The sequence below is a fragment of the Myxocyprinus asiaticus genome, chromosome 32 (genome assembly GCF_019703515.2).
Source record: "Myxocyprinus asiaticus isolate MX2 ecotype Aquarium Trade chromosome 32, UBuf_Myxa_2, whole genome shotgun sequence".
Classification (NCBI taxonomy): domain Eukaryota; kingdom Metazoa; phylum Chordata; class Actinopteri; order Cypriniformes; family Catostomidae; genus Myxocyprinus; species Myxocyprinus asiaticus.
Window position 1 is genome coordinate 21,157,134 of NC_059375.1, and position 11,911 is coordinate 21,169,044.

Sequence of the window (11,911 nt, forward strand, 5' to 3'; positions counted from 1 at the left end):
CAAAACAGCACCAATTCTCCTAGGTACACCTGGACACAGTTTTTCTTGGTTGTTGGCAGGTAGGATGTTCCAAGCTTCTTGGAGAATTCACCACAGTTCTTCTATCTATTTAGTCTCAATTGCTTCTGTCTCTTTATGTAATATCAGACTGACACGATGTTCAGTGGGGGCTTTGTGGGGGCCATGACATCTGTTGCAGGGTTCCCTGTTCTTCTATTCTAATCTTTTCTGTTTGCAAAAGTAATGTTTGGGAGTCTAACATTTATATTTCCTATTGACACACTAAAGCTGAAGATATAAATAACCATCTTAAGACAAATGCTTTTGTGAAACATCTTATGTGCCTAAGACTTTTGTACAGTACTGTATATAAAAAAAATAATTTTTTTTTACTGTCATGGTGTTTTGTGTAAATTTTATTTTTAAATATGGTCTGTTAAATTTTCTAGCAATTTCTGCATGGAAATAGGTTCCTAGTTGTTGTTTTTTTTAGGTAAATCCCTATCCAATTTTTTTGCATTGTAGTGTCCAACTGAGGATTGCGACTTTTATTTTGCCTTAATGTGCTGATTGTGGAGAACTTCACTTTATTTATGCCAGGCTCTTTTCCAGAGATTCTTGGGCTCGGTCTCTGCATCTTAAGTATTTCACTTTTAAACATAAGAATGAAATGCAAATACCATTTTAGTTTCTGCAATATAGAATACATCACACCAAAAGCCAAAAACAGAGATGGACTTGTTTTTATTCCTGATGCCATTGATGACTCAATTTGAATGTCACATTGACAGTATGTTTTGAAACAACAGTATTTCTGTAATGTATTTCACAATGATTCTGCACACTATGGCTTTTATCTCAGGAGTCACATTTTAGAAGCTTTGCATGATGTTAGTTCTATCTGTAAAAGACACTGTTGGTAAATAGCTACTTCCAAAGATGTAACATTTCTGAATCAACAAATAAGAAACCACCATAATCTGTAGACAGAGATAATTTCACAATCAACACAGGGCTAGATGTGCCCTCGTAAAAAAAAAAAAAAATTGGAGATCTTTTAAATTATGTCCAATATTCTCTACAACTTAAGCATTGATACAGTGTGTTACAATGGCCAACGTTGCGTCATAAACTGAACAGTCCTTTGGAAATACAATGCATCTACAACACAGTCAAAATACTCTCAAACAGCTGATATCGTCTCTCTCTGAAAGACACATTATCAGATAACTATAAAAAAAAATTATGTAAAAGGTCAGAGCTTGGATGTTAGTCTATATAGGATGTTTTTTGTGAGAAAGGCAAAGAAAGAGGGAAGTTCATGTAAAGTCATCAAGCTCTCCTTTGAACACACAACACTTTCAAGGTAATGACTTCATGTTGACCAACCACTTCATCATCTTTTCTCCAGTTTCTCCTCCCTCTCTCTTTTCCTTTCTTCTACAGGTCTCCAAACAAATTAATGTTGTACAACTCATTTATGTTACATTATATACGTCATCACAGCTTTCCAGGAGCAGGAGGCATCATTCCAGCCATTCCCCCAGACATGCCAGCATTTGGACCCAGCAAAATCTACAAAAGTAGAACAAAAATTAGAATTTTACTCAAAAATGACACAAAAGGAATATGTAAAAATATAAATATATAAAAATTTATATTTTCAATGACATCTCTTCAATGTAGGGCTGCACAATGAATCAAATAAATAATCAAGATTACAATTACAGTTGCCACAATTAACTAATTTTGAAAAGTGTCAATTACAGCAGTCAATGTAGGTCTACTCATGTTTTGTCAAAATGTTCTACTTATAATATGTTTTTTGCAGAGATAGAGTAACCGTTGCTCGATTTGTGTAAAAGTTGAAAATAATAAAAAGTTTTATCGTGTTGCTAAGAGGGCCAATGTGAAGATGTCTTTATTTACTGATGTAAAAAACATACAGTAGTTCAGGAACACAACTCTAAGCTTGTTTTAGCTGTGTAGCCTACATAAACTATATGGCATACAGTTGCCCCACACAAAATAAGCATTTTAATGTAAATTCTATTCATTTTACTTTTTCATTAAGATTTGAGAATATGAACTTGCTCAATCTTTTGACTATCATTTTAAACACTTTTGTTCACAGCCGGATATGTTCTTTGCTATGATCAATAGCTACCACATGGTGCTGACTGGTTTATATTGATTTGTTGCACCCTCTTGTGGACGCAGGAGACAACACTGATTTAAAATCAGATGTCTTGTGGATTTTTCACCCTACCTGAAATGTTTTTCAAATTTGAATATAATCAAAGTCTTTCTAGCAAGTCAGTCCACTAGCGGCCATCTTTGGAATGCTCCCGGGCAGGATGGGCAGCTATTTCTATGGATACCAGCTAATGCGCATGCGCGTTCTCGGGTTGACTGACAGACAATGTCTGTATCTAAAGGTGATTGGCTTGTTTACCTGTAAGGCGGGACTTCCTTTCTACATCTGTTGACTGTTGGGTGATCCAATTTCTCCCATTCATTTTAATAGAACTGGCCTGTCTCTGCTAAATAGTCTGTGGTATATTTTGAATTTTGGCAATATTTTAGTGAAAAATTCTAATTTAGTTTCTCAGCCCTGTTGACAGCCCTACTGAATACATCCCAGGAGTCAGCTGGAAAAGTTGTCCCAAGAAAGTGTTCATATTTATGCAGCACTTTGGTGTTACTGCTGTTTTGTACCTGTCTCTGTTGTTGTAATTGTTGTTGTTCCAGCTGTAACCTCTCGGTCTCAAAGACAACCGGCAGAACCAGAATCATAAAGGAAGTTGTACCAACCCATAGAGCTGAGCGAGAGAAACTAAAGGAAAGCACAGGAGGAGGAAATGTATCCTTACATGTCAAGTCTAAAATTTAATGATTTGACTGTTTTAATGAGGTCAACAACAGCCAGCAGCTCACCTGTAAAGTTTTTTTGCTACAGACAGCGAACATTGTGCAGATACTTCAGCTGCTGATCGCATTGAATCTGGAAACATCTCAGTAAGTCCCCACAGCCTCTCCAGCAACGTTTCATCCAGCTGTGAAAGAAGAAATTTGAAAAAAAGAGAACAAAGGGGTCTCATTTAAATACAAAAAAAAATCTTGTTTAAAAAATCTAGACTTTGTCATTCTGGGTTGGGCACTACATTTCAAGAACATGCAATGCATACATTAACACATATGTGTCACCCTTATGCCATCCCAGATGTGTATGACATTTTTTTTTACCTCTGGTGAACAGAAACAAAGATTTTTAGAAGAATATCTCAGCTCTGTAGGTCCAAACAATGCAAGTGAATGGTAAACAGAACTTTGAAGCTCCAAAAAAGCACATAAAGGCAGCATAAAAGTAATTCATAAGACTCCAGTGGTTAAATCCATATCTTCTGCAGTGATCCAATCGATTTTGGGTAAGAACAAACCAAAATGTAACTCAATTTTCAATATAAATCTTGACATCTGCAGTCTTTTTGGTAATCATGATTTCAAGCTTGATTACACTTCCTAGTGCTTGATGCATGCACAAAGCACTCAATGTTACTAGGAAGTGTAATCAAGCTGGAAATGATGTTAAGATTTATAATGAAAAAGGAGTTATGTTTTGGTCTGTCTATTGGATTGCTTCAGAAGCCACAGAAATAACCACTGGAGTCATATGGATTACTTTTATGCTGCCTTTATGTGCTTTTTGAGCTTCAACGTTGTAGTCACCATTCACTTGCATTGTATGGACCTACAGAGTTTAAATATTCTTCTAAAAATCTTCATTTGTGTTCTACAGAAGGAGGAAAGAAAGTCATACACATCTGGGATGGCATGAGGGTGAGTAACTGATGAGAGATTTTTCATTTTTGGGCGAACTGTCCCTTTAAAGGTTCAAGTTACAGAGCTTGGTAAATGTGGAATATTAAAATATGATGTGCTTTGTCTGATATTGAAAAGCATATGCATGTTATTACTTAGTGACTTAACACAAATTATAGCATAATAGAGTCATTTATACGTTAATGAACGACTTAAGAGACATAATTAGCACAGTTGTGAAAAACAAACCTCTGAAATACAATAAAAACCTAACATAAAACCTTCAAACAGCTCAAAATGCCACTGATAGTGTGGGTAGCACATCATATGCAAGCACAAAACATACGACATTTGACCTGTTTTTCCTTATCTTTGCAATTTTCCGTGACCAAGTAAGGCATACCTCTTCATCTTCATCATCTCCCTCGATCTCGCCTTCAGGGGGTCGAGTCTCCACACGGCCCGAGTCTGGAGAGAGCTCCTGAATTGTAGCCATTTAAAAGAGAGTTTTAACTAAGTTTTGGTTATAACTGTGTACAGACTAAGCGGCTGTTGTTAAAGGTACGTTTCACTGGCTCACAACGATTTAGACCCAGAGCGCACGCACTGAAACCTGAGGTCACTTGGGTTACATGTGTGGCGGAAGTACCACACCGGTTTCTTGTAAGGAAGCACAAAGACACATTGCGCCACCTATGGACATGGAGGTCTAATCGCAGTCAGCTCATAGTTGCGTTATGGATTATATAATATATATTTAGTAAAGTTTTTACACAAATTCTGGTCACGTTAGCTTTTTCATCAACACATTTATTACCCTACATAAAAACAACTCCTAATGGGGTTAATCTATTTCTGGAGAAGGTTAACGTACTCACCCTTGCTTTCACTGACACATTTCCTTCTGATTTTATCATTCTAACGTGTGAACACACACGTCACGTACGATTCGAATCACTTCTCGGTGAAATAAAAATCATGGGGCCTACTATGAGAGTTATACAAGGTTGTTGACAGATATTTCTGTGTGTGTACTGAAGGTCCCGCCCTCATTCTTAAAGCCTCGAGTCATCTTGTGTTGTTGTTGTTGTTTTTTTTTATTTTTTATGAATGAAAGCTTCTAGCCCTCTGATGGTTAAGTGATTCCGGGAAAAGGGCGTTTTGCTCTCTCGTCTAAACACGGGCCGTACTGCTTTAACGTAAGTAAGTTGAAATACCGGAGAAGCGGTGAGAATCGTATCCTGTTCGATAATCGGCGACGTGTGAAATAAGGCGAAGAAGAGAAATCAACACCAGGTAAGATATTCAGTTTTTTTTTTTTTTCTTTTTTTTTTTCTTTTTCTTTTTTTTTTCTCTTCTGTCGACGTTTGTTTACGCTAAGGAAACGGAAGGATGTTAGCGAACCTGCTGTAGTACAGACATACATACATAAATTCAGACATACATACATACAGTACATACATACATACATTCAGACATACATACATACATACATACAGTACAGACAGACATACATTCAGACATACATACATACAGTACAGACATACATTCAGACATACATACATACAGTACAGATATACATACAGTACAGACATACATTCAGACATACATACAGTACAGAATACATACATTCAGTCATACATACATACATACAGTACATACATACATTCAGACAGACATACATACAGTACAGAATACATACATTCAGACAGACATACATACAGTACATACATACAGTATAGACATACATACAGACATACATACATTCAGACAGACAGACCTACATACATACATACATACATAAAGTACAGAATACATACAGTATAGACATTCAAACATACATACAGACATACATACATTCAGACAGACATACATACATACAGTACAGAATACATACATTCAGACAGACATACATACAGTACAGACATACATACAGACAGACATACATACATACAGAACAGACATACATACATTCAGTCATACATACATACATTCAGACAGACATACATACATACAGTACAGACATACATACATTCAGACATACAGACATACATACATTCAGACATACATACAGACATACATACATACAGTACAGACATACATTCAGACATACATACATTCAGAAATACATACATACAGTACAGACATACATACAGACAGACATACATACATACAGTACAGACATACATACAGACAGACATACATACATACAGTACAGACATACATACAATACAGACATACATACATTCAGACATACATACATAAATACATACAGTACAGACATACATACATTCAGTCATACATACATACATTCAGACAGACATACATACATACAGTACAGACATACATTCAGACATACATACATTCAGACATACATACATACAGTACAGACATACATTCAGACAGACATACATACAGTACAGACATACATACATACAGACAGACATACATACATACAGTACAGACATACATACAATACAGACATACATACATTCAGACAGACATACATACAGTACAGACATACATACATACAGTATAGACATACATACATACAGAACAGACATACATACATTCAGTCATACATACATACATTCAGACAGACATACATACATACAGTACAGACATACATACATTCAGACATACAGACATACATTCAGACATACATACAGACATACATACATACAGTACAGACATACATTCAGACATACATACATTCAGAAATACATACATACAGTACAGACATACATACATACAGACAGACATACATACATACAGTACAGACATACATACATACAGACAGACATACATACATACAGTACAGACATACATACAATACAGACATACATACATTCAGACATACATACAGTACAGACATACATACATTCAGACATACATAAATACATACAGTACAGACATACATACATTCAGTCATACATACATACATTCAGACAGACATACATACATACAGTACAGACATACATACAGACATACATACATACAGTACAGACATACATACATACAGACAGACATACATACATACATACATACAGTACAGACATACATACATACAGACAGACATACATACATACAGTACAGACATACATACATACAGACAGACATACATACATACAGTACAGACATACATACATTCAGACATACAGACATACATACATTCAGACATACATACAGACATACATACATACAGTACAGACATACATTCAGACATACATACATTCAGAAATACATACATACAGTACAGACATACATACAGACAGACATACATACATTCAGACATACATACATACAGTACAGACATACATACAATACAGACATACATACATTCAGACATACATACATACAGACATACATACATTCAGACAGACATACATACATACATACAGTACAGACATACATACATACATACATACATACATACATTCAGACATACAGACATACATACATTCTGACATACATACACACATACAGTACAGACATACATTCAGACATACATACATACATACAGAGAGAAATACAGTGTTAATTGTAGGTGTTAATAATGAGCATGAGTGAGAATATTTGTTGTGACTGAGTTACTGGGAACTTTCTAAATGATTTAAAACACGAAAGGTGAAATTAAAGTAAGGAGCTGCTGTGAAGACAGGAATGGACTTGTGCTGAATCACTGTGACTCGTGAAAAAGCTCGTGGTCGGTTATTTGAGACAGCTCGCGGATGATAGGCGCTCATCCCACACATGACGGGAAACAGCGTTTAGTTCTCCATCTGGACTTCGACCACTCATGATTTACTGTCAAGAAAAAGTGCCGCTGTTAGGATACTGGATGCCTAGATTTAGCTAGTTAAAATAAGAATTGGAGGTCCATATGTACTTTAACAAAACAAACCTCAGAAATAAGCCATTAAAGGAATATTCCGGGTTCAGTACAAGTTAAGCTCAATTGACAGCATTTGTGGCATAATATTGATTATACAAAAAGTAATTTTGTCTCGTCCCTCTTTTCTTTAAAAAAGCAAAAATCAAGGAACAGTGAGGCACTTACAATGGAAGTGAATGGGGCCAATTTTTGGAGGGTTTAAAGGCAGAAATGTGAAGCTTATAATTTTATAAAAGCACTTACATTCATTCTTCTGTTAAAACTCATGTATTATTTGAGCCGTAAAGTTGATAAAATCATAGGTTTTACTAGGGATCCGATGTACACGAGTAATCGATTAATCGAGTACTCGTTCAGCTTTAAATATTCGACCAGTAAAAACACTACTCGAATATTGCAATTAGATTTTACTACGTGCCTTTTCCTGCTGTGGGCAGCAGTGAAACTGCTTTTCTCAAATAAATCTCGCTGTTAAACTCAATGCATTTGTTAGCCCTGTGGATGCATGACGTTGTTGAAGGAATAGTTCACCCAAAAAGAAAATTCTGTCATTATTTAAAGTGTTTGTATTGCTTCAATAGACTTGGAATTAGGGCTGGGTAAAAATATAGTTTTTTCCTATGCATCACAATCTCCGTTTGAACGATATCGATTCTTAAATCCCAAGATAGATCTTGTACTCTGTGGCAACCCCAATACACGATGAGAATAAATCACTCGCAGGTCATTGAATAATGTCTCTTTTAATACCCTTTCTGTTTTTTACAGTTAGTTGTTGATTAAAAACAACAGAAAAGGATGATTGGATGCATGGATGAGCTAAATAAATTACACACGTCTTCGCTCGTTATATGCGCTTACTGACTGATGCCGCTAGTCTAGTATTAAGCACATGTTCTACATATCAATGCAAATACTTGTAAAAAGTACAAATTATGCAAGTAAACAATAACAATTTAACAAAAAAATATATGCAACACAATATATGCAATTTTAAGACATTATTAGATGAATTTGATAATTTGAAGCTAAAATGTCACCAATTTGATGAAAAACTTATAATAAAATATAATTTGTAAAATGTATATTTTCGAATTGTATCTAGAAGGTCCCCTGTATAACTAACAGCATTAGCTGAGAGAATTTCTTTCATATGAAGGCAAAATAGACATTGTAATCGAACCGAATCGAGAATCGAATTGAGAGCTTGTGAATCGGAATTGAATCGAATCAGGAAATCTTTTTTAATACCCAGCCCTAATTGGAATGTATGTTTCTATGTGTGAGTGCAAATGTTTTTTATTTTTTTTATTTACAAAATTGCTTGAAATGCCCATCCCTATTTTTTACGGTCGTTTTAGGGTTTGCGGTGTTGTGCCATCATGGCAACAAAGTTGTAAAATTGGATATAACTTTAGACAGAAAAGTTTTTTAATGTTTACGGATTGGCCCCAATCATTTCCATTGTAAGTGCCTCAATGTAAATGCAATTTTCACTTTTTTTAAGAAAAGGAGGGACGAGTCTAAATAATTTTTGTGGTAATCAACATTACGCCGCAAATGCTGTCGATTGAACTTAACTTGTATTGAACCTGTAATATTCCTTAAAATATGTAGTATTCACAGTCTTACCATATATAGCCTATGTAAAGTACAAGTTTAATCTGATTATTTGGTATTTACAGGTTAAAGGGATACATTAAACAAGACAATGACTTCAGATGGCAGAGCTAGTAAAGCCCTAAAGGTAAAGATCCTTTTACTGACTACACTTTTATTAATTTTGCCATAAGACAGCCTACTTAAAGGAATAGTTCACCCAAAAATTAAAATTCTCAAAATAATTTACTCACTCTCATGCCATCACAGATGTTTGTCATTTTTCAAGTCATTTTTGGGTGAATTATCCCTTTAATATCAGAAGGTGGGTTTCTTGATATGCAGTGGCATGTTCTTGAAATGAAGTGCCCAAGCCAGAATTACAAAAAGTCTATTTTATTTAGCTTCATTTAAGTCTTTAAAGGGAAAGTTCACCAAATAGGAAAACCCATGTGACTTTTTGTCTTCCCTGGAACACAAAAGGAGATGTTAAGCAGAATGACAGCCTCAGTCGCCATTCACTTTCATTTCATCTTTTTTCCATACAAAGAAAGTGAAAGGTGACTGAGGCTTTCATTCTGCTTAACATCTCCTTTTGTGTTCCAGGGAAGAAAGAATGTCATACAGGTTTGGAACAACATGAGGGTGAGTAATTGATGAAAGAGTTTATGAGTCACACTGTGAAAACAACTGTCCCATGCTTTCAGGTGAAAAGGGAATGTGGGGAGAACGTCCCAGTCCTGAGCGACAGTGAGCTGATGTCACTGTCAGTGCGTGAGCTGAACCTGCACTTACGTGGTTTGTCAAGGGAGGAGGTGCAGAAGCTGAAGCAGAGGCGGCGTACGCTGAAGAATCGTGGCTATGCAGCGAGCTGCCGGGTGAAGCGCGTGTCCCAGCGTGAGGCCCTGGAGCAGCAGAAGAAGGAGTTGCAGCGGGAGGTGGAGCGGCTGGGGGCCGAGAACGCAGGCATGCGGCGTGAGTTGGAAGGGTTGGGTGCCCGTCTTGCTGCACTGCAGCGCTTCGCCCGAGGTTTGGAATCTGGAGGAGGTAGCCTGTTGGCCACCACACCCCGCCTCAACACAGCCTCCGTCATCACTATAGTGAAGACACCCCAGCAGGTGCACACCACTAGAGAGCAAGGAGCATCCTAGGGGCATCTCACTCACATGGAGACGCAGACACACATTGGTACACAATATGAACCCACAGACAGACAGGACCGTATTTGTTCAGTTGCAGACACCTATTAATTTATATTCATATTTACAGGAGCAAAAACACATGCCAGATGGAAAACAGTTGCATTTATTCACTTCGGCATACACACACACACACACACAGACTGTAAATACAGTCTTAAAATGTCTAAGAATAATCTCAGTACTGTTGTGCTGGCCTCAATATAATGACAAGTGTTTAAGTCTGCATTAAGCTATTGCTATTATGCCCATGTTGATATTACTGTGCTTTCTGGGAGGCCATCCATGTTGCAAATAGTCCTAACAACACAGTTGTCTTCACTAGACTTATGTGTGAGCTTGACTCATCATGTGTGACCATGAACTTTTCAGAAGCTTGTTAGTTTTGCTGGAATATCTCCTTGGTATTAATGAATCATGGGACTGTAGAATGTTAAGTCAGTGCAGATCTATTGATACATGCAATTTATAAATGTTAATGTTTGTATAAAATACAAATGTTCTACAACAGACATGAAAGCTATTTTATTTGTGTTCAAGACAGGTAATTTGTGCTGTGATTGGTCTAAATACTACTAGTTTGGGATCATTCTCTTGAATATTGTAATGGATTTGACATGAGTATGTTTTTTGTTGTTGTAATGTTTACTTGTTGTAATGAATAGTGGTAATGGTAAGGTATATGGCCTCATTACTTGTAAGATGATTCAGTATGTGTGAGGGTCGTATTTGTACTAATATTAGAGCAGCTTGTTTGTAGTGGTATTTTTGTATTTAAAACCAAGACCATATGTATTATTTGCTATTTATGATTAAAAACTTATCTGAATATTTTGGACAGTTGGAATATTAAAAACAAAATACCATTAGGAGGGAGTAGAAGGAGAATCTGAGGAAGAAGTGAAAATAGAGGACAAAGAGGAAGAGAGAAGCCATGAAAAGTAAGCACTTACATGGGCGGGGAAAAGGAGTGACAGAGGGAAAGTTAGAGAGACAGAAAAGAGAAATGGTATCACATGGACATCACATTAACCCATGGTCATCAAAAAGGTTCTTGCCGACTTCAAGCATGGTTTACACCAGTAGATGTGGGTAATACTGTATGATCAGTTAATAATTGATGATTTTAAATATTTTGATATTTCTGATGATTTTCTAATGATATGTATTTAGTTATGTTGTTGTCCATACTGGGCATCATCTAAAATGGTAATATGCCCATGCCCACACTTCTGCTTCCAAATAAGTTGAATGTTTTGTAAGAGGGCAGAGCACAAAAAACAAAACAAAAAAAAAAAAATTTACATTTGTATTTATTATCTGTATTTTTCTATGGTAAATTCTATGTATATTTTATATCATTTAATTGAAATAAATGTTGTATATATTGTATGTA

The 11,911-nt window shown here is 36.0% G+C and overlaps 2 protein-coding genes across 3 annotated transcripts; one reads left to right on the plus strand and one right to left on the minus strand.

Annotated features, from left to right (window-relative positions):
* Positions 1-727: 727 nt before the first annotated feature.
* On the minus strand, positions 728-4,848 carry tomm22 (translocase of outer mitochondrial membrane 22 homolog (yeast)). Of its 2 annotated transcripts, XM_051667782.1 has the most exons (5): positions 4,701-4,848; positions 4,226-4,303; positions 2,938-3,056; positions 2,719-2,836; positions 728-1,575 (listed from the first exon to the last, which is right to left on the minus strand). In XM_051667782.1, exons 1-5 carry the CDS (start codon positions 4,737-4,739, stop codon positions 1,501-1,503), a joined length of 429 nt encoding a protein of 142 aa, XP_051523742.1. In that variant the 5' UTR covers positions 4,740-4,848; the 3' UTR covers positions 728-1,500. The 2 variants fall into 2 exon arrangements, with proteins under 2 accessions (XP_051523742.1, XP_051523743.1); XM_051667783.1 differs by lacking the exon at positions 4,701-4,848 and having other exon boundaries at positions 4,226-4,657.
* A 121-nt stretch (positions 4,849-4,969) lies between these two features.
* Positions 4,970-11,907, plus strand: LOC127423463 (transcription factor MafF-like). The gene is made up of 3 exons (XM_051667780.1): positions 4,970-5,118; positions 9,403-9,464; positions 10,024-11,907. Exons 2-3 carry the CDS (start codon positions 9,429-9,431, stop codon positions 10,465-10,467), a joined length of 480 nt encoding a protein of 159 aa, XP_051523740.1. The 5' UTR covers positions 4,970-5,118; positions 9,403-9,428; the 3' UTR covers positions 10,468-11,907.
* Positions 11,908-11,911: the final 4 nt, after the last annotated feature.